A 24027-nucleotide genomic window follows, 5' to 3' on the forward strand; every position below is an offset into this window, starting at 1 on the left:
AAGGTGTGATGGGGTCTCATCTCATCTGTAATCGAATATTTTTATCGTTTGCCTAATACATTTGGTTCCATTAAGGGGTAGTCACGTCAGTTGCATCTTAACGTATATCCTCTCCGCTCCAATCCTTGCTCAAATCTTCGTTGCAATTTCATAAACAAATTTATTAAAATTATTTTTCTCCTTGGTCATCCCACGTGGGAATTCGATCGTAAAAACACTATTTCATGGAAACTTACTGAATTAGCTCATTGTGCGTTGCATGAACTACCCCAACAAGGTCATAAATATCTGACAGGAAGGGGACTTGCAAATATTGTTGCTTATTAAAACATCTTTTCGTAGACTAACAGCCCTCTAGGCGCTATTTACCAGACGAATTCATGTCATTGGGGAAGTTTTATTTCCATTAATATAAACAAAATATCTCAAAAACATTAATTTCTTGTTAAACATCTAAATACTATCAATGTCTTTTTGTGATAGAAATTCACAATGTCCGACTGGCATCGATCGTCAAATTCTTCCCTGGTTCGTATCAAATCGTTATCCCCACGAAAAAATGAGCTCGGGGAGGGAGTGAATTTTAAATTTTTGACTTCGTGGAACGAGCGAAAGTGGGGTACTTTTGAGCCTGGGCTTATGCAATACACTTTCTCCCCTCTCCAGCCTCCATGGGCCGAAATCAATTCCGTGGCACGGTCGACCGGCGGGTTAAGAGAGAATTCCGGGTCGCCTCTTGACGCGCGTCCCACCGGGGAACCGTTTGTTTGGGCCGAGAGAAGCGGGTGGGGGAAGACGGATTTGGCGGGTCTTAAGGCCACATAATCTGGCGAGAAGTTCGCGTAGCCTGCGGACTGTTGATGGCTGGATAAACGTAGGGCGTTAAGGAATCCTGTTACCCCTGGTAGCGGCTATAAAACGCGCGGTGGCCCCTAAGTCTTGAGGCGGAGGCTCGTACCCAGGGGCGGGTGCTTCGTAGGTCTAGATGGGCGGTTGCTCATATACAGGGGCGGGTACTCTGTAGGTCTGGATGGGCGGTGGCTCATATACAGGTGCGGGTACTCTGTAGGTCTGGATGGGCGGTGGCTCATATACAGGGGTAGGTACTCTGTAGGTCTGGATGGGCGGTGGCTCATGTACAGGTGCGGGTACTCCGTAGGTCTGGATGGGCGGTGGCTCATATACAGGGGCGGGTACTTGATAGGTCTGGGTGGGAGGGGGCTCGTACGTCGGTAACGGCGCCTGGTATGCGGAGGCCGAAGCCGAGTTGACTGCCGAGGATCCGGCCTGGGAGAAGGCGGTGCTCGAACTCCCGGCACTTGACGAGAAGAGGTTGTCAATTGCGCCGAGCTTCGCTGCCGCCAGTGCGGACAACACCTTAATCTGCAAAAAAGGGATTGGACCATATCGTAAAATTTAAATGTGCATATTTATACATGGATTTAGTTGAATGGGTGGGATAAAGATTATCATTATGCAATGACAACAAATAGAACAGTAGTCCAGCGCGATTTGGTGCTATTTCATTACATTCAAGTGTGCGTATTTACTAATTAAAAATCACAATTACACCACAAAGGCAGCAAATGTAGTAGCTAGTCAGGAAATCACTCATGAATTGAATTTTAAAATATCATATTTAAAATCATGTGTGATTTGGGTCCTTTTTCACAATTTTACTAGGCAAGTCGTAAGCACTCTTAAGAAAGTCATTAACACATGATAGACTGACTGACGTTAGAAGGCTTATGCGAGCAAACTATTGGGAATTTTAATTTGTCCTTTGGCTTGAAAAAGCTGACTCCAAACTTATGAAACTCATTGGAATTACGACCCTCTTAAATCCTATTCTCATTTCGTGCTGAGTACATTTGTTACCGAAAAAACAGGGCTATTAAAGTCACTGTCTCTGATCAAATTAATTGAAATAATTTATCATAAATTGTAAAAGGGATGAAAACGCATAGATTTTCCGTACTTTTAAAGAGCCGGACTGAACTACAAGTTTATTGCAAAATGTTTTCACGGCATGCGCTTAGAAATGTAAATGCAATGGCATGTCTCGAAAATATCTCGTATGAAATGATCGCGAGGTGCGTGCTCCCATCTCTGTGCTAAATGTTTGCCCCAAAAATAGAAATACATGAATCCACGACGAACTTCTTCAGGAAAGTGAATAAAAGACAAAAATTAATACTTCAAGAGCTACTCGCAAACTTCGTTTGACCTGTGCTTGAAGGGTAAATACAATTGTTGGGGGTAAGCTACACTCTTCTCCAAAATTCATCCCTTCATCTTTCTGTGAAAGCCGGGAAAATATGGAACGAAAAACAATTTTGTTCGCAAGTTTCCTAACTATTATTATTCTATCACATATGCTGTGCCTAATGCATTGAAATTAAATGCATACACACCAGAAATAAATATACGAAGCAATTCTTTCGCGTGATAGAAAATGTGAAGTGAATTCGTCCCATTCCATTTCATAATGACGTTTCTCCAAAATATCTATCACATATGCTGTGCCTAATGCATTGAAATTAAATGCATACACACCAGAAATAAATATACGAAGCAATTCTTTCGCGTGATAGAAAATGTGAAGTGAAATCGTCCCATTCCATTTCATAATGACGTTTCTCCAAAATTTTAAAGCTTTCTTATCGTTGATAATAATATTTTTATCTGAAAATATTAATCGTAAAAGTTAATGAAATCGAATTCTAAATAAGGTCCCATTCATTTGTACAAAATTAAAAAAGATTGTTAGTCATAATCTTGAATTATAAAGGCATGCATATATTCGGAGAGCAATGTCGTCAAAGAAAATGGGAGAGAGGTGCCGATGTTTTTAAAAATCACACCTGTTTCTTTTCAATGCTGAAAAATGGGACGTGTAGCTACGTCTCTACCCTGAAAATTATTATTTTCCCACTCAATCCCAAATGGCAAATTTACTAACAACTCACAAATGAAAAAATAATTGCAGCTCACCAGTTTTATTAGCTTAGTCATCTCCACTGTACTCGTGGGCGAAGGCGGAGTAAATGGCGGGGGAACGATCTTCGGGGACTTGTTTATATATTCGCACGTCCGTTTCTTCTTATGCACACGACTTGAGTTCACACTGGCCGCCGGCTACTGGCCTCGGTTTTTCCGAAAATCGAAAACGAAAGCAAGGAGTGACTTTGAAATGTCAATACCGCTCCCGCAAAAATAAATTCCACCCTCGGGAATGCGTCTGTAAGAAATGGAATTCATTCGACAAACAAAATCAGGAGATGATTCGAAGCTTTTGTGAATCAGTCGTGGACCCGTTTTTGATTCCGTGTAAGCAAAACTTTGCCCAGGGCCGTCCTCAAAGTTTTCACGTTTTTTTTTTCGTTGGCAGCCTCCATCGTTTACTTATTCCCTTTGTTTCTTTCATCAGGGTTGACTTGTGAAGGCACCAGGAACTCAATTGGAAATGAGTCAACACCCGGAACGGCTTACGGCTGGAAAAGACGCGAAATTTCTCAGAATTTTTCAATAAATAAATAGATAAAAACTGAAAAATAGGTATGTAACGTGAAAATTGAACTATTTCCCTAAGAAATTTGTTGGAAGCTAATTTTAGCAGGATGGTAATTCATGCTTAAAATCCTGCAATATTCATTGAAACTTTTCATTTGTGTGACCTGTCATGAAAAGTTACATTAGACATATTCCTTGTTGATTACGTTTCTATTAATTTTATAATTTGATGTTCAACTCTTCATTTGTGAGCTTATGAAGTTGTTTTTTTATGTGTAGAGAGGTAAAAGAAAGAAATTTTAACTATCAATATACATTTTTATGATAATAATTTCATTATGTCAACTGTTAATACGCATTTAGCATTACATTCATACTATCTATTTACGTATGTTATTCATCCAAAATTACTTAAGATTACGGTACTAAGAACAGTTGTATAGATGTTGACTTACTTGTATCAGCTTCGTAGAGGTAAAAAACATTAATCTTTCACCTAGATCGTCCTTTTTTTCGCTCTACTCGTTGAATACTTCCTATTTTTACGACTATCTTTGTATTTAATTCTGTCACGCTCAAAGGCATTGACGTATCCAAACACTAGTTCGGGGAGATGGGTCGTACTTAAAACCAGGAGTAGTGGAAGGCGTGAGTGCCGAAATGGAAGACATCTTTGAGATCTGAAATCTTTACTTTCCGTTTGCTAGAGACAACACAACGACCAAAAGGTCACAAAATGAACTCTGAATCTGTTCGACAACAAGAGAGTTTGCCCGAAACCGTGTGAAAAGTCAGCATTTCGATAGTATTGACGGGAATAGTCATATGATTTCCCGCTCATACGTGTAATGAGAAATACGAGTAAAATGATTTTCGACCATATTTCATCATCATAGGTAGTCCATCTATTCAGATCGGTTTTGGCTGGTCACTCTTGCATATCACATTCCTTTCCCCTTGCTTGCCCTTTTTATTTTCGTCTTCAGTTTTAAATTCTTCCTAAAAACTTTTTTTTGTATAAGAGCGGTGACTACCTATAGGTAGGCATATGTAATAGATACTCACAGGTAGGCACAAATTACCTATGCTCGAAGGAATTAGTAATTTTTCTTGCAAATTTGATACTAGTTTTGTTTTTGCTTACTACATTTTTGATTGCCTATTATGGCATTTTTACAGCACCTGTTCTTCATGGAACAGGGTATGTGGCGTGACTCTTCATGTACTGTGCATGCCTGGCATGGCTACAACCCCTGCCGCGTACCTTGCCGATGACATGTCATCTATAAGTACACTGATGAAGGCACGCGTATCTTCATTTCTGTGCAACCTCCTGCGCTGGGTTATATTTTCGGAAAAATGCTCACCTGCCCGAGTGCGGTAAAAAAGGTGTGGCGTGATGAACGCTTGGTCGCAAATAATTTTTTTAATGAGCTTCATCACTATGCTTGTGAATCGGTTTTGAGTGAAGATATGGAAATTGTACAGGGATTTGACAAGATCTAGAGATATATCTGAGTTTAGTTGACATTCGGAGCAGCCGAGAGAACGCAGTCCTGATTGCTGCTTTCGCAGAAGATGCATACTGCTCCATCTGCTGATATGCAGGAGGAAATACTGGAGAATACGAGAGCAAGGTGAGCTGAAAGCGTCTAATTGCTTCATCGAGTATCTTTGATGATCATACACACAATGACTTCTATTAATAGTGTTTTGACTAAGAAATTGAAATACTCTAGAATTAAAGTGGTTTCCTTAAAATAAAAATCTATAATCTGTAAGCAATCTCATTTAAAACGTCTCGCTCAAGGAATTGCTAATCGGAATATATGGAATTCTACCGACCTTAGGGTAAAAAGGAGTCGCTTTAATTAATCAAAACGGGCCTTGGGGTGAAAGTGGATGTGAATGACATAGAATACTCGTATAGAGTTCACTATTTAACTTGATTCCAAAAAGTGAAACCATTAGCCCTCTAGTGTTGAGCGCACCGCTTCATACGGCAAAAAGTTGTAGCTAAGTTAATGGTTGCGAAGTCACTTCAAGGAAACTTTTATCTTGCATGTTTAAGTCCAGTCAACGGAAATACAAACCCATCGATTTAACTGAATGAATCCTTGTCTACTAGAAATATAAAAATTGATTGAGAACAAGGAAGTGAAATGGTTCGAGTTACTCATGGCGAATACCTGTTATCAGTCCAAGAGGAGTACTGCTCGCTTAGTAGAGTCCCTTGGTTCACCGAAAAATTATTTGCTTAAATAAGAAATAATAATTTCAGAATATCAATGTTCGAAACGAAATCTAAACTCATGCATCAGATTTGTATACAACCTGCTTGATGTTCAAGACAATACTCCTTCCCCTAAACAATTAAAATGGTGAAAATAATAATCCTGAGAACACTCGTATTTCGTGAGTTATTTTTCATACGTACGTAATATTCGGAGGCGGAACTGCACCTTATCTTTTATGAAATAGCAAAATCTCGACTGATTGAATTCAGACCTTTTTTCTTATCCCAGGTACCACACCACCACTTTCAATGAATCCCAAATACGAAATTCTGGAATTCTCTGTTAGCATCATTAAAACAATATGGTTCGATCAATTATTTCAAAACCAAACGAAACTTAAGCAACTTATGCAATTTCAAACGAATATCTTATGCAACATCAGAACCTTTGAAGTGTGCATCCGCACACAATACCAACAATGATATTTGTGGCCCAAACAACATTATCAAAATTGTATTTGGCCATAAATGTATCTCCTCTTCGCATAATACCTGCATACAATGTAAAAAAATTACTCTAAAATATTTTTTACCTTTATTTACTTACTCGTATTTAACTTGTTTACAAACAATGGGGAGTTGGTTATGTTTCTATCCTGTATCTTTTGTCTTTTTTGATATTGTAACGTTTGTAAAAAAGCTGTGTAGAAACACAAGCAAAGTTTTTGCGTTCATGTATTTGTCTTTATATGCCATCCCCTGGAACAATAATTGTTCCGTATCTACACCGCCTGATCCTTTCTCTTTATGAATACTTGTCGACTTCTTCACTCTATTGACAAATAAAGTTGTTGCATCCACTTCCATATTCACTAATAATACTCTGTTACTCACCGGCTCTGTATTTACAATACTATTAAAGTTCAGTTCCGGACTACAGATATATCCCACGCTAATTGTAATCCCCTCCGCAAGAGTTTTTGTGAGAACAATTTTGGAGGTATTGTTTCTGCAGTAACCAGGCACAATATCACCTGGCACTTTTACAGTGGACTGAGCCCCGTAGTAACCAGGATTCAGGATTTCTCTATAATATCATTGGACTATGTTTTAGGTGCTTTCCCATTACTTTAGCAATTAAATTTTTGACGTGATATCAGCACTTTCATGTTCGTCGAGGTCATTTGCCTTTTCAGCCGCTACAATGAGTAGCAGATACTGCAGCATTCACTTTTCATTGAGGAACATGGCATCAATCATCACTGCTTCGGCCAGTACAGCTCTAAGAGTCATAAAAATGAGCCAAGCCTTCAATCAAACCAGTTTTGTTACTGCATGGAGTATTGCAAGGTTAATCTCTTCTTTAAACTCAATTTGATCTCGATCCGCTTGTCAAACAAATTCAAATTCCAAAGCAAAAACACTTTAGACGTGTTTGACGTATTGAATTTCTTTCTGGCTCAATCCGTACCCGCTTCGACTAGCACTTCATCTCACTTTAATAATTTTCGTCTGTTCAAGAAATGTGCAACTGCTCCTAAAGCTCTTCCATCCGGTGCTACTGAACGCATTATTCTCTTTTGCCGCTTGGAACATGAGCCAAAAGAGAACATATATTTCCCCGCTTTGGCACTCTTGTTACGGTATCTTTGTTCACTGTATTCACGGCAATGAAACTCTTGAACGACGGGCATTGAGGATTTTACGGGTATACTTAAATGTGTGACATCAATAGCTTGTACTATACCTAGAAGATTCTGATTTTTAACACTTTGGGCATTTCAATATTATTTATATGTAGTAATACCATAATTTTTGGTATATTATCCATTTCCTCATATTTTTTAATCAATTATGGTGCTGAACCACATAACGGTAATTAAGCCTGAGATGTTCCTCAATTCCTAAATATCTCCTCTTCAAAACGATCGAAACAGCTTTTAATTTTGCATTCATTTTTCCTGCATCCTTTCATTTAATCTAAAATGGCTACTTTCTTTCCGGTTTACCTTTAGTTATCTCTCTCCTTTAATACATATACCGCACCTCTATTTAAATCTTTAAATGTTTATCTTTCCTCGGTACGACTAACACGTTTCCTCCAAACACATGGGATTACATCCGTATGTTACTCTCTCGACAGCAACAGCTCCGTTTGACCGGAACAATAAATAACTTAATGGCGGTGGTTAAACTTTCTTTAAACTTCTCCTTCTTTGTTTCTTGTTCTTTTTGGCCCGTAATGCCATAGCATATTCGAATCCGTATTTGATACGTGACTTTAAGTAGGTAGCGCACGATAATACAAGGAGATAGTTGCTTCGGATTAGAAGGAGAGGTTGATGAAACGATTCAGGTTACACTTCCGCTATGCGGACGCTTTGGTGGCGCTTACGCCAGGCTCTTGAACCGTCATTCATAAATTCCTCGGTTCCAATTTTGCGAGGAAACATCTCTTCTTATGCATATCCTATTTCACGAGCGTGGAAAATTTAATTGAAATTTTATCTTAATTGAGATTTGTTAATTTCGAGGGGGGTAAACGCGTTCGGTTGCCTGTCGAAGGATCGGCAATGAGCGCGAGGAGTACAAGGTCGCCTCGCTGGACGGACGACTCTTAACGAAGAAACGGACTCACCCGCCAGCACGGCGATGAATGAATGCATTGCGACAGTCCTCTCCAAAACGAGTGTCACGACACTTGAGGCCCATTCTATCCTACTTAATATGCGCTACGATCCGTATGACTAATACCCAAAGTATGTGCGCGCCTCGTCATGACTACCTTGTGACTTTGTCCAAAGAATATATTTACTTTTCGTGGATTCACTATGACGAAGTATCATTGGAAGTCTCATAAATTTACGTGGTTGCTGAATTTTCAGCCGACTAACTTGAGCCGAGATCCTAGCGGGACAATGCAATTCTTGCTAAACTTTCCCCTAAGCCTAACCCAGGTCGGAATAAAGGCACGGCTTTGGAACTAAAATTATATTTAACATTGTTATTTTCGTTGGGATAGGTAACAATATTATTTTTTGCATTTATTTCATTACTCATCTTAACTTGGTGGGAAGTAGCACAAAACGTTGGGCATCTTCATGGGTTCTCCATGGAAAAAAATTTCGGAGTAGTATCGTAGGAAGAACTCAAAATAACGTTTACAGAAACTGCGAGTGGATTCAGCCAAGGCAGTAGACGTAGGGTGCCCCGTACAAATTTTTAGTGAAATGAGTGGCAGCGCTGTACTAAGGTTGAACGTTACTATCGCTGCGATGTGAAGCAGAAGTTTGTTCTATGAATCTGTTTGGCAGCCATGTTTACGTATCTTGTTTTTTATGAATTCCATAATTATTACATATTATTTCATGCGCCAGAACAATTCGCCAGATGTTATTGAATCTTATTAAGCATTTATCTCTGCTCTCTGAATGCGCTTGTGCTCAAATGTATCGTAAACACTTTTATAATTTCCTAAAACTCTATCAAAGGCAACAAGGAGATATTTTAAGACATTATTTTCAACGCTAATTTATAGTTGAAATAAAAGTAAAGGTACTTGTACCCTTGGTGCTCTCTTTATTTTTTTCGATTAGTATCGTTATTGCTAACGAGTATTACACAGAGAGTTTTCTGTGTTACTAGTATTATTTATTAATGCTTCAAAATTTAGCGTCTATTAAATTTTGTATTTTTCCGTTTAAAGCAAACGCATATTAAAAGTATAGGAAAAAATCGATGCGATCCAATAAAATGCTTGACAATGAAGAATTGAATGCATGACAGCTGTGCACAGGATACAGTCGATGCTTTCAACAATGGTCGTTTCAAATAGGCGGCCATTCACGTGTAAACTTCAATTGGAATGACCATTGTCAGGACAAATTGCACTTATTTTTTAAACACCATAGAAAAATAAGTTTTACTTAGGCACTGGTCAAATTACTCGTATTACTACCTGAAACTAAGGGCCTGAAACTAGGTGTAGGTAGCTCTGTTTCCTGTTTTCCTCTCTCATTACTACGCTGGTAACGATAGCGTGACTGAAATTTGGAACGGTCTACTTAACCAGCAACATATTTTGGAATCTGCTCATCTACCATTTACTTTTAAGACTTTTTAAAATTCCGACTTTGTTGTTCTTTGGTTTTATACTGTATTGATGGTGCTTTTCATAGTTAATGCTTTCCAGGCTGAAAAGGTTAAGAGTAAACATTATTGAATTTTATCATATTATTTTCAATAAAAATAAATTTAGTGTCGAGCAATAAAATAGAGGTACTAGCATTTACTGTGCCCATTACTGTGAAATGAGCAACTTTGTTTCTAGAGTCTTTGGTAATCCCCATCCGTTGAAGGATTGACCGAATTAATCGCGAACAACATTGACCGTTTTTCACCTGCATCACGGTTGCTGTATAGATTGCAGCCCCCTTGGAGACAAATTACAATATAAATTAATATTGACGGAATTATATTTTTTTATGTAAAGGGAAAAAATTCAATAGGAATATTTCGTGAGTTTTGAGTCATTTTCCCATCTGAATTGAACCGCAATACCAAATGTATATTAGTGAATTAATATCAAATGGAGGAATAATATTTTGCTATTGGAATAATATGAGGAATATGGGATATATGATTAATATCATGCTATTGGAATAATATGGGAAAGAGTACAGTTAAGAAGATATTTTTCCACTTCTTAACTTCGAAATAGCTTATTCTATTTGGTCACCATTAGGGCACGAGGGGCCCTAATCCCAAAGGCATTGCCAAGTGCTTCACAAGGCTATTCGTTTATACATTAACTTTTATTGGATTATACTATTAATAAAAATTGAATTGATCTTTTTCGATTCATGAAAATTTTCATAATTCCTCAATTTAAATTAATTTGAGCAAAAGTGCATGGCATGAAAAGTGCATAATAAACATTGCTTATAGGGAAGCACATGTCTGATTATGTTCAATATTTTATCATATTCGTTGGTGTGTCCATATAATACAACATATATTTATGGCAGCAGAACCAATGTTCTACCTTGACATAAGTTCTATATCTTAATCTGCTCATTTTTATGAGAAGGGGCGACAGGTACTGATACTAGGTGCCTGTAAATCAAGACTAGCACCCAGTATGAACACCCTTATCAACTGGCACAACGCTGGCTACACTGACAGCTCGCGTAGACTTAATGAGATTTTGATTTCTTGGAGACAGAAGGTACTTTTAAGGTCACCAATGCATTTAATTGGCTTATAGGATCCAAAAAGCCGATTAATTTGTTTTTAAAATAATTTTTCATGTCAGCCGCCATTTATAGCAGATCCTTTTTCTACTTTTTTACCGTTCCTTCCATTGTTACTTCTTTAGTTATACGTTCAATGTGAATATGCTACTATTTTCGTATCCATCCCAATATTGGAATATTTGTGATGAAGGATTGAAGCAACATTCAACTTATCAGTGCGCATTTGCTTTATCAACTTCCCATTTTTTTGCCTAAATCTACTTAATTTGCAATAACTTTGCGTTCATGAGTTTTACTTAAGATATATAATTCCTAGCATTAAATAACATTCAACTAATCAATGAATTAAAAGAAATGGTAATTACGGCCGTATAAATATTATGGGAAGAATCAGCCCCAGCCGTACTCTTAATAGTGGGCAAAGGATATGGTGAAGGAAATTAGAGAGGAAAAATAAATAAATTAATGGAATAAATAAAAATAAAATTATACTGGGGTTAGAACATAACAAACGATTAAACCAAAATACGATAACAAAAACGCTCTGGCTAAGGTGTACTAGATAGCGTTGACCCTCGCCCTTATTAAGCACTCTCCCAGACAGGGCTTGCGAGAGATTTCTCCCTGCGCCAGCGGCCCACCAATTACACGCGATAAAATAAATTCAAATTAATCACGCACTCTCTAGCTTGGATGTACTAAATAGCATTGATCCTTGCTAGTATCAAGCGCATACACACCCAGGGCTTACGAGAGATTTCTTCTTGCGCCAGTGGCCCGCCAATCACTCACTTGCTTGGGTATGCGTAAACGCCTTAACCCTTGCAAATCTCCATCACCCAACAGGTCTTCCGTGGAATCTCTTCCGACGTTAGTCCTGTAACTCGCACTTTGGGAAAGGTAAGAGAAGTGCCCAGAAACTGTCACTATGTTTCGACTGCCAAGCAGTCCTCTTCAGAGAAGGAATGATGCCGTCCCGTGTGTGGTGTCATATATATACTAAATGCATTGTAACGGTCATAAGTAGCGGGGGAGGAGTTGTTGGGAAATGTCGGGTAGAAGGGGAAGGTGTGGGGAATGGTCATGTTGGGGATTTTTGTTATTTTGGGGAATGGGACAGAGGTGGGAAGCCGTTGCGCGGATTATGATAATATAAGTATAATGCAAGCCTATGTTATTATAGGTGTTTTTTTAAGTAGGGTAGTTCTGGTGTTTTGCTAAGGAGAATAAGGATGATGAAGTGGGACCCTGGTCATGGTTCATGAGTTTATATTTGGAGCAGTGGATGTGGATGCTTTCATGATAGTCTAATAAGTGCTTCGGGATTGTGCAAATGAGTTTTTAAGTTTTTCAAATGAATGTCGTGTGTGTTGATGCATATGTTCCGCAACTGCCGATTTTTCAGTATCATCTAGTCTGTAGCAAAATTTGTTCTTTAAATCGTGTGAGAATATAGTATTTCTATGTGTTTGTCCATTGCACTACTGGTCACATTCAGGACAAATTATCTCGTACGTGCCTGATTTTTGCAGTGAATCAATTGCATCGTTTGGGTTTCCTAAAAGTGTTTTGAGTTTGTTGTGGGTGACGATTATAGATTTCCTACCATGTTTTTTTGAAAATCGGAGCGAGTCCTTAAGTCAGAGTGGGATAGAAAGGTAATTTTAGGTATTTATTTTCATCACGAGGTAATAATGTGTAGCTGTCTTGAATTAGTTTTTTTGTGTTTTTGTTTCTTGAGGATCTTATCGATGATGTTTGGGTTGTAACCATTTATAGCGGCGGTTCGTTTTATGTACTCCAATTCTGAATGAAATTTTGCTCAGCTCAATGGGACGGACGTTAACGAGTCTATGGACTAGGGAATGAAACGCCGTGTGTTTGTGTGTATAATGTTCAAAAGACGAATGATGTATATATTTGTTGGTGCATGTGGGTTTTCTGTTCACGTCGAAGGGTAATTAATTTGTATTAGTCCGGTTTACTCTGATATCTAAGAACGGGAGAAATTGATTGTTTTGATTGGAATTTGATCTGAACACATCGCAGCACGATAAAGCTTCCTAAGAATTGTGGTGGCCTCCATGATATTCCAGTCCATTTGCATCATCTATCTGCTAATGAACGCATATCAGAAAATAGTTATTTATTTCATTCATGCATTATCGATGATCAAATGTATTACTTGAAGCGTTTCTCGGAAAATGTTTTTATTAACTGATAATTTGTATTCATTTCGCTATAAAATAGTTTTCCGCAATAAATTAGTTCAATTTGATATTGAAACCGCTTTAAGTCTGTCCAAATCGTTCTTTTTTACTGAAATTCCATTGAAACCTTCTTCCTGAGCACACTATTGCTATTTAAATTTGCGCGTCCTGCGCATGTTCGGCAAGCAGTTTCAGTTCTCTATAATGGTGGCAGCATCTTCGCTGTCCCTGGTTTTGATGTCATCGAGTGACAGGTCTGTTATCAACTTATAGGACTGCGGACCGAAACATAAACATGTTCGACGTTATGCTGTGAAAGTATCTATTTTATACTCCAAACGGATTGGAAATGTTTGATACACATAAAAGAAGGTACTGGTCTTTCATTATGTTCACAAATGACATTTGTATTCAATTTTACCGTTGTCATTTAGTATCAACGGATGACAATTAGACTATGACGAGAGTGGTCATTTTTATGAATTTCATGCACTTCCTCGGATGTGCTTTGCCCTGCGTACAACTAATTTTCGAATTTGTGTATTCACTTTATCTATTTCATTTGATGTATGTCCATTACTAGATTATTTTTCACAGATGGATAACGAAATGGGGCAAGCATCCCCCACAGACTATGATTTGAAATTTCAGGAAGATCTTGAAAGGGCTAGAGCACTTAGTTTAGAAAGTTTAGCCCTTGAGAAATTTCGTCTGCAGAAGTTGGAGCGATTAAGTGCAAGAGACATTAATTCTTCAATTGGTAAGAAACTTCTCCTGTTACTCAAAATTAGGTTAAATTGACTTGTGCTAATTTTTATATCTTTCATACGAATTTCGACTCTACTCACCCCTCTGACATTCAGATTTTAAACACTGTATAGTTTTATTGTGGTTATAGCCTTCGTGAAACTCCTGAGAAGTGGAATGACATGCTAAAGTGTAGTACGTGCATCATAAAGTAATATTTGCTAAATGCTTCATCTGAAAGTATATTCTTTGGCTGATAGTCAGAGGTTCACATACCTCTCGTGGTGAAAGCACACCGAATAAATGTGTGCATGTAATACTATGTATAACTTTACTAGTGGATTGAAACCATTCCATGAGTTGAGAAGTTATGTGATGGGTCTTGAATGCTGCTTTCTCAGTGAACAAAGTTCTTCAATTTATTGTTAATGTTGTTATTTATCATTATTTATTACTAGTCTTTTAACTCACTTTAAACATTTATTTTTTTTATCAAAACATTAGTCTGCAATTCAGCATCCTGAACTTCCATATTGAACCATAATATGAAAGTTCAATTACACAGCAAGTTAACCTGAGGTTAAGGATGACCAAAAACTATTGAAAATTAATATTTTCATGGTCTAAATTTATATTCTTCGTTCTATTGTCTTGGGCATTTAAAGCAGTTGACCCATATGATCATCATATGAAACCCCTCCCCATAATAAGTTGCATTCTTCATTATCTGCTAAACTTTCTCATTTAAATGCAAAACATTGTTAAATTTCACCCATTAGTGTAGAAGGTGGATAATGGGCAAATTGTTAATATTGACCTGCATAAGCGAAGGAGTCAAATTAGTAAGAGATTTATTAGAGTCATACATTATGGACAACATAATTTTCATTATGTAATAATCTGACTCTTTTCATCAGCTGCAGTCGTAGAAGAAGGTGAAAATGGAAGTGCTTCTAGTCAGAAGGAGGCCACCAGCTTACAGCTTAAAGGAAGGCCACGTCCAGGCTCCTTTAACTCTGGGGCACCTCGCACAACGCAAATAATTGCACCACCACCAGCAGTGCAACGTAGGAATAGTTCATCAGCTGCTGTACCCTCTAAAAGCAACCATGCAGTCAGCCAAGATCTTATGTCATTTGGTAGTACATCACCTCCAGAACGACCAACAAAGGCAAGAATAACATATGAAGAGCTAAATGAGGCTTTGGAGTCTCAGGTAATTAATATGATGCTATTTTGATTTATTCTTAAACATAAATGTGCTCTTATAGAAACCAGTACTCTTGTTTCATTGCCCAGCAAATGCAATTATTCATTGACGATTGTATCTCACATGTTAATTAAAAGGTAACTTATCTGTTTCTGGATGTCACACTGGTCGGATGATGGGCCTTGACATAGTTTTTAGCTGTATTCTGTATGACCATCCCTCTTACACCATTGTACAACTGTGGTACTGAACTTTAACTTAAGTATCCATATACTTTTACCTAATTTAATGTACGAATTCTGCTAAAGTTGAATCATCTCAGTTCTCATTCCCAGAAAACTGGACTTAATTAAAATAACCCAGCACATGTAATTCTGAAGTCACAGTATTGATGAAATAAGATTTTACCCTTGATTGCTTGTGCAGGCCATATCTCTGATCATTTTAGAAAAATCTAGTTAGTCACTTGCCATCTTGTCATTCTTTTCCCATTATTTATTAGACTTTATATTGAGGAATTATTGAGTCTATTTAACCCTATTATGTAATGCTTGGCTGAGTAATGCTTCATTGACAATGGAAACATCTATGTCTTCAAGGTATTTAAATGACCCCAGCTGAAATTTGCTTTAAGGTTATATTGTTGGAACGTAGGATTTCTGTCAGCCACACTCTTTAAGCAATATTTTACTCACCCCCTCCCAAGTAAATACTCGATGTCATCATGGAAACTAACTATAAAAAAATTCCCCAGGAATGAGGTTTGAATCGGTAAAATTTAAATTGATTTGAAATTTGGGAGAAGGATTAAAACTAAGTAATCAAAGAGGTGTGGAAATTAAACAAGAACATTTTCACTTGGTGAATTTATCAGAATATGCATTTGGAAACAACATGAATGTTGATTTTTATGAAATCAGAATCAAACATACTCACAGGCATGATATATACTCAAACATGTTATAGGTAAGATTTCAAGATTTATAAAATTAGCTCTACATGATTCTCTTTTTGGAATTTTGGCCATATATCTAATAACTATTTTGCATGATGAATACTTTTTTAACACCCGTAGCAGAGCCCTAGAAGTTTATTCCATGACGCACTTGAGATTGGAAATTCTCAAATTATGCTGTTTTTAACTCCGGTTGATCTACAACCTTTGCTAGGTTTCTTATGGTATGGAAAATTCTGGAAATTTGACTGAATAAGTGTCTAATATGTTAATTCCAGTTTAAGCTTTCATCAATTATCAAACCTAAAAAGTAGTGCGGCTAACTTTCTTCAAAAGATTATCTTTGATGTAAAGATCCATTTCAGGGGTTTCTTTTTTTTCATAAATTGTATATAGTTCGTTTTTTTTTAAATTCATTCTAAGAAGCTCATATTTTGTGAACCATCCTCCTAAGAGTGCTAGGGAATTATTAAAATTATACTTCATTGTTCTTGTTACTTAGCATTAAATTCGCGTCGTATGCATAAAGAAATATTTCATCACTCTTTACCTAAGTTGTTAAATCATTTATATAAATTAAGAACAGTATGGGACCTTATATTTAGTAAACTTCCTTGCAGCAGATGGAAATTAGCTGTTTCTGTAGTGGATAAGTAATGCTTTGTATATTGTTGGAGTAGGTATTTATAACCTCCAATACAGGGTGGGGCACTTAAATCCAGACAAGCACACGTTTTCTCGAATGAGATTTCCTCGCTGGGTTAGCGAAACCTTCCCCAGACTTCTCTGAAGCATTAAACTTGGCCACAATGTCATAAACAGTTGATCTGGGGTACCAGAAGATTTGAACTATTTTGAAATATAATGGCCAGCAGGAACACTTTCGACAACAGTGGCTCTTCGATTGTTCTCCGTACTTGTAAGTAACATCTTGTCCATTTTGAGGTTATGGCTGCTTACTAGATGCCTGTAGCTTTCAAGAACGCCAATCGCGACCTCCAGTGGAACTACAATATGGTGGGAAATTCAAATTGAAATTTGTCCAGATTTAAGCGCCGCACCCTGCACATGCTTTCTGTTTTCATGGTAGGATTTAAACCATCTGTTGCTATTCACCTTATTCTGCAGTGTTCTAGTTTTTCCAGCGACAAAAGGTTGTCTATACAGTCAAAGGCTCAAGAGAGAGATTATTAAAGATTCCCTCAACGAATCCATTATTATCTAAGCCTGTCACAATTTTATTGATGAAACAAGCTGAAGCATATCTGATGCTTCTTCTCTCTTGGAAGTTATGTTTTGCTGAATTAAAACTTGAAACTTTTTCACTCCTGGCTGTTGGAGAGTTCTTTCAAGAGAAGCTCCCTTAGGCTGGTACTCTTATGATGATATGCAGGTGCACAATTTTTGCAGAAAATACTTTTTCACATAACACTGGGGTTATTTCATAGGAGCCACCACAAGAAGTGGCCTTTTTGGATGCTAACTCCGTAAAGTTTTCAGAGTTGTGTTTAATTTCAATGAAATCTAAATTGTGTTATCTTCAATATGCTGTATGTGATGTGGGATCTAATATGTGTTCCAAATTGGAAATATTTTTGAAATGATTGATGTATTTTGTTCTAAAAACTGATTTTACTTTTTTCTAAAGAACTAGACATGATGTTATTTTACCTATGCACAGAAATTTTAAGGTATGTGTATGAGTAACATTATCTGGTAGTTTCTGTGTGTTACATTTCTCAGGCATTGCCATAAAATCATTTTACTATCAAATTCCTTTGTACATAATTATATTCGTCTGCCTTTAATGAGACCATTGGTATGTTGAAATTTAATTGAAACTTGTTCAGTTTTAATGCCTATAATATGAGTGCATCCCAGTTTCAGTGTTAGGAAATGTGTGTAATTATTGCTGGGAGATTTATTTGACTGTAAATTTTGTCGGAGGAACAGGCTTCAATCAGTTTAAATCATGTATCCCATTTTTCGACCAAGCGAGGAGGACACAGATACAGGTCGATATTTATCCTGCCTCTCCATTTTTCTTTCAGTCAACTGTGCAGAATTTATTTCCAGAATCCAACAATCCTGCCCCATCAGCTGAAGCTCCTCTGGCGGCAGAAATTCCGGTTTCATCCGCATTCCCCACTTCAGCCTTCCAGTCTCACAGCCAAATCTCTTTGCACAGGCTATATCCACATATGCCAATGTCCATACAGAGCATTGACAACCATGTCGGTTGGAATGCAGCTTTTTCCACACCAAGCATTTACCCGCAGCTTCCCATTCCCTCTTCCTCTCAAATTGGTGCTTTCCCCATGCCCATAACCCGAGCTCCGAGGCCCTTAGCCATATTGAGTCCAAGTGAGTCCGGTTTTGATGTGTTGAAGTTTGTGGGGAAGATGGACAATAACAACTTAATTGACCTGACCCCGTTTAGAGATACAAGGGATGAATCGTCAAGTGAATCGAGGGATTCAACCTCCTCTAATCGCACAAGCCTCCTGGAGGCATTTGATCCTCTGTTGCTCAAGTCCACTGAAGACTCTCCAAATCCCCCTGCCGTGAATAAGAGTGCTGAGAGCTCAGAGGAACAGGTTCCCAAGGAATCTGTTCAGGTGCAGCCAGAAGATGACCCAGTGGTGGAAAGTGAACGAACGAATGAAGAGGATTGTGCAGGAGCTGCTCTCCCGGAGGCTGCCCAGGGTTATACCGAGTATGGCTTTTCTTCTTTACATCTTAGAGGGCGGAGGGAGTCCTCCATTGATCGAATGGATGACATCCACTCCGAAGGTTCCAGCATTTATGATGTGCACCACCCATTCGATTTCATGAATGCTCTCCCATCTCAATGTTCCTCATTGCAAGGGGAGCCTATATATGCCACGGTTGTGAAAGATTCTCCGAAAAAAACTGTTGTTGATTCTTCAGAAAAGGAGAATACCATATATTCTCAGCCTCCTCCATTGCCGCCCCGATCATCAAAATTGGTTGAAGAAAAGAGAAAGTCTACGTATATGAGGAAGGTAAGAATTCATTTCTATAAACTTTTTTAGTGCATGTAGTTTTAAACTCATAATTTGGTGGTCTACCATTTGACATAGGTTTTGGATGGACACAGGCTAATCACTACTACATTTCTAAATCTTGCCTAATGCAATACTTCTTCTTATGTCCATATTACCTTGATTATTTTCAAAAAATAACTGAAATGTCCCCCCTGGTCTAGTTTATGCATTTCACTTTTAAAATTTAACTTAAAATTATTCTTTCTTGAAAAAGTCATAAGCTTTGTTTTGTTTACATTGATTCTCATCCCATGTCTATCAAATTGATTTTATGATGTACTCTGTGATGATTATAAACCTTAATCTGACGGAATACCTAAAACTTGTTCATCTGCAATTTTGATTTTATGAATGCCTAACCTGTTTTCATGCCTATTTCCAGCTCATTCCTTGCTTCTTTTACAGTTTCCTCCATGTTTATGCTATACAACAGCAAAGAACAGCCCTGCCATTTCCCCTGCCCTAACACCTTCCATCCCAGCTCTCCATTCACCACGTGCACTTGTCTGAGACGTACACGTTGCAGATAAATCACCTATCCATCCAATATACACGTACTCTCTCTAATACATTCATTAATTCTACCCAAAATTCTCTGTCAAATACATTTTAAAATACACAAAACAAATACTGGTTGTACTCTAATGTTCCTTTTTTTCTAGCGATCTCATTGCTGCTGTGGCATCACATTAATCTTATCACATGATTTATCTTCCTGAACCTAAAATTATCATACCATAAGTAATCATTTGCCCTCCTCTCCATTCTTTTATGATGATTTGATGATTTCAAGAGTTACCATGTCTACATGCAAAATCAAACTTATTGTTCTATAGTCCATATGCTTTTCCATTTTCTAGAATAGAAATAAATACTAATCTGAAGAAGTCTTCTGTTGCTACAAATAAGTTCATAAATGCTACAAATTAGATCATAAAAACTGATCCTTCCACATTTTTATATATTTTGGCAAAGTTATCACACTGCATTATTTGATTCATTTTCCAAAAAGCCCTTTATATCTCACAATCAAGTATGCCTATCCTCATCAACCTCATAATCTCTGTCTGTGTCTACATTTTTTGGCTTAATTTCTGTACCATATTGCTCATCCCTGTATTCTTTTTTTCTGTCTTCAATCTTTCCTGGACTAATTGAAATTTTTCTTGCCTTATCTTTGATGTGTATGGATTTTTCCTTCATACTTCCTCTAGGGGATCTCACTTTACTGCACCACACACCAATTACACTCTACCTCTGTAAACTCTATTCTTACATTGAGACCTTCATTCTATATACTTCCATCCTTAGTTTATCTCTGTCTATTTCGTTCTACATAATGCTGTGTTTGCATTCTTCCATTCTCTTTACAATTTTCATAATCATCTCATGTAATCAATGATTTCTTGATCCATTTCTTATTAAGTGTTCCTATAGGTTCATTTGTGGCTTTCAATATTCCTTTTTTGAGGTTTTACCATGTTTCTTCTACTGTACCCTATTCCCTGCCCTCACTCATGATAGTTCCATCAACTCCTGGTGCTCTTTCCTCTTCCTTTCATTTAACACATCTACATTGTATTTCCACATCGGTCTTCCCTGTTTTATCCTCTTCAATACAATGTTACACTTCATTAGCAGATAATTATTATCTGATTCCACATCTGCTTGCAGGGAACTGTGAATTAATTATACTGTTCCTAAATTTGTGCCTAAACATGAGATAGTCTGATGGATATGTCTCTCCATCTTGTGACTCCTATGAGAAACATTTTATGATGTATCACTGTTGAATGTGAGAATTGTAAAGTAACTTTTTGAAAAAAAATTCATGTTACCAAGTAAGTTGTGTAAAAATTCTTGAAAAATTTAACTCCTCCCAAAATTTTTATACCCATAGAAGAATCTGTCAAATGAAAACCATAAAAGTGTGATAAATATTTGAAGATTGCATCACTGTTCTGTTCATTCAGAACACTGTTACTCACAATTTGAAGAGTTCCACAGTACCTGCCCAAAGCCAGAATGTGGCATTGGTGTAGGACTAAGTTAATAAATGCAATATAATATTTATATGCTGAGGCTTTCTTAGTACTCAAGTAGTATTTTTTATGGGAGGCGGCCTACAGCTTAGGTCATTTGTGCCATTAGGGATGGATGGGAAAGGAAGGGTGGAGAAAAACCTGGCATCGGCATTAGTCCTACTCTAGTCGAAAGGCACCAAGGGGTCTGCAGTTTAATATCCCATCCAACGGACGTTGTGCTCACTCAAAGTTCTCTCCACAAAGCACCTCAAGTAGGGATCAGGATACCGCTGAAAAATATTTGTTGCCTCCTGTATTTGAACCAGAGCCCTCTTGGTAGGAAGCCTGTACATTATCCAATGCACCATCATGATCCACTTTTAGTACTCAAGAACCAGAAAGTCTTTCCATAGAAATATTGGTGCACAATATTATTATTAATTCAGTGCAACTTAAGATTCACTTTGGAGGTTTTTTTAAGTTAAAAGCATAAATTCAAGATTTTGTCACAAGTTGTGTTAGTCAAAACCAATTTGCCCTCTGTATGTAGTACCATTGAATGATTGGTAACTTTTATGGTAAAAATACTGGAGAATGACATGGGATTGAAATGAAGTGGTTTGCAAAAGAAATATTGTGGTGAAATTTGTACATGTTGTTTATGAGCACAAAATGATTGTGGTGAGAAATTTGCAGGAGGTAGGCTTTAACTAAATAATCTGGTTTAAGTATCACCACCTTACATGACCACAAATTCAGAAGAAAAGGATAGAAAATGGGACAGGCCCCTTTTAGGGAGAGGAAAAAAGATCAGGATGTCTTTTATCTCTTTGGTTTTTAACTTATTATTATTATTAGGTGATCTACCGGTTAAGGTATGTTCTTGGATGGACATAATTACTAATTTAATAATTTGTGACCCCTAGCAAAACGCAACATCCTACTTTACATCAGGTCCCTCTTCATCTCTGAGTACCTTCTTCCTCCCTTCATCCCATCCAACATCCCTATCCTGTTCCCTCCCTTTCCTCGTTTGCCCAACATTCTCCCCTCTATCACAGTCTTCAACATCCCACTGCCGGTCAATACCTCCTTCATCCACTTTTCCTGCCTCCATAGGATTTCTCCCAACAAACCCTTCTCCTCGCCCACCATACCAAGTACTTCCTCATTTGTTTTCTTCTCTGTCCATTTAACCTTCTGCATTCTTCTCCACACCCACATTTCAAAAGCCTCCAATCTACATCTATCCTCCTGCTTCAATGACTAAGTTTCTGCGCCGTACATAGCTACGCTCCATATCAAAGTTTTGACGAGTCTTTTCTAAATATCCTTACTCAACGTCCCTGTCATCAACTCCCTCCTCCCTCCATGATTTGAAAATGATGGAAGGGTGGAATTAGAAAAACAGAGTAGATATGAACAAAGGCAAGGAGCTGTATAAAGTATTGTAGATTTGCAAATTATTAAGCTTAACCTTGCCATTAACTTTAGGAATGCAGTCATGCTTGCTCATTTTATAGATTCAGTTGGAAAGATATGAGATGAGGTTAATTGCAAAACTGTTGTGTAATTCCCTGAATTTCATGCAAGTGAAGCATAAATTGAGACAAATATAATGATTCATGCATGTGGACAGTATTTTGAATGGACTTACTTATAGTGCTAAGGCAATAGTGATAGCGAACATATCTACAAAGTTGAAGGAATTACTGAGAGGCACTCTTGAATAAAAACATAATGATAAGATTATTTCACATCAATGTTTGTTTGTATCAGAATGTTGAAAGATTCAGAATCCTGGTCTTTGGGGAAAGAAAATGAGAATAGATTTAAGTATTAATTTAAGATGTGGGTGTGGAAAAGGATGGGGAAAATAACTTGGACTCTTCAGAAACCAAGAAATGTTAAATATGGAGGAATAAGAAAGGAAGTTTTTGGCAGATTCAGTGAATTGAGAGAATATGAATAGGTATTAGATGTTGAAGGCCTAGATAAAAGGAAAAAAATGGAAGGTAAATGCATAATTTGAAGAAAATAGGCAATTAGGGTATCATGTAGGGGAATAAAGGCTTTCATGTAGGGCTAAAGAAGAAAATATTGCAAAGGAAATAGTATTGCAATAGGTTGTGCAGGTCTCCCATAAAATCCATGGACACTAGATCTCAGGGAGCATATTTAACCTATCTCAACGTAATCTGTAGCCTTAAATAATATTTTTTTGTTCTATTGTTCTGTAGCATACTTCAGTGAGTCTCAGATGCCATGTACCATTAGAATTATAACTGCCAGGGAAGTATACATTTCAGGGAGAGGAGATAATCCTTGATCTTATTTGGGGAAAAAAACCATAGTTGTGCCTGTTAGTGTTCCTGTGAGCAAAGGAATGATTCCTTTGAAATAAAGAAGAAATACTTCCATGGATGTGCAGCTCGTTGTAATGCTAGGATCTCTCAAGGTGTTAAGACCCCTTTAACCTTCAGTAAAAGTATAAAGATATTCAAAATCTCTTTTTCTTTTTCACCTATTCCTTTGACTATGCTGAACTATATTAATCTTTAATGTCACAATCTTTCTCCTTTAACCATTTTCATCATGTTGATATGGAATACTGTCAGCCAGAAGCTTATTTTCAATTTTACTTCCCAAAATTTTTGTATTATCGCTAACTACAATTATGTTTAAGAAATGGAAAAAACATGAAGCACATCCATCAAAGCTTACTTTGTTAGGCTCAAAGGCTTTGTTAAGCCTAATGCCTTGACTGTGTAGAGAGAACTTCTCAAGATTGAGATTGCAGTATCTAGAG

The 24027-nt window shown here is 37.4% G+C and overlaps 2 protein-coding genes across 2 annotated transcripts in view; one reads left to right on the forward strand and one right to left on the reverse strand.

The window, feature by feature from the left end:
• Positions 1-981: 981 nt before the first annotated feature.
• LOC139697987 (uncharacterized) lies at positions 982-3015 on the reverse strand. Its single transcript, XM_071596842.1, has 2 exons — positions 2995-3015; positions 982-1383 (listed from the first exon to the last, which is right to left on the reverse strand). Exons 1-2 carry the CDS (start codon positions 3013-3015, stop codon positions 982-984), a joined length of 423 nt encoding a protein of 140 aa, XP_071452943.1.
• Positions 3016-13552: 10537 nt separating this feature from the next.
• Positions 13553-24027, forward strand: part of Pi3K68D (phosphatidylinositol-4-phosphate 3-kinase catalytic subunit Pi3K68D) — a 96757-nt gene continuing 86282 nt past the window's right edge. The window contains exons 1-4 of the mRNA XM_071596706.1: positions 13553-13586; positions 13798-13974; positions 14879-15177; positions 18178-19152. Coding sequence (XP_071452807.1) covers positions 13812-13974; positions 14879-15177; positions 18178-19152 — 1437 coding nt within the window. The 5' untranslated portion in view covers positions 13553-13586; positions 13798-13811. The remainder of the gene's footprint in view (positions 13587-13797; positions 13975-14878; positions 15178-18177; positions 19153-24027) is intronic.

This window comes from Hetaerina americana, unplaced genomic scaffold, assembly GCF_022747635.1.
Source record: "Hetaerina americana unplaced genomic scaffold, ioHetAmer1.1.p SCAF_8, whole genome shotgun sequence".
Taxonomy (NCBI): domain Eukaryota; kingdom Metazoa; phylum Arthropoda; class Insecta; order Odonata; family Calopterygidae; genus Hetaerina; species Hetaerina americana.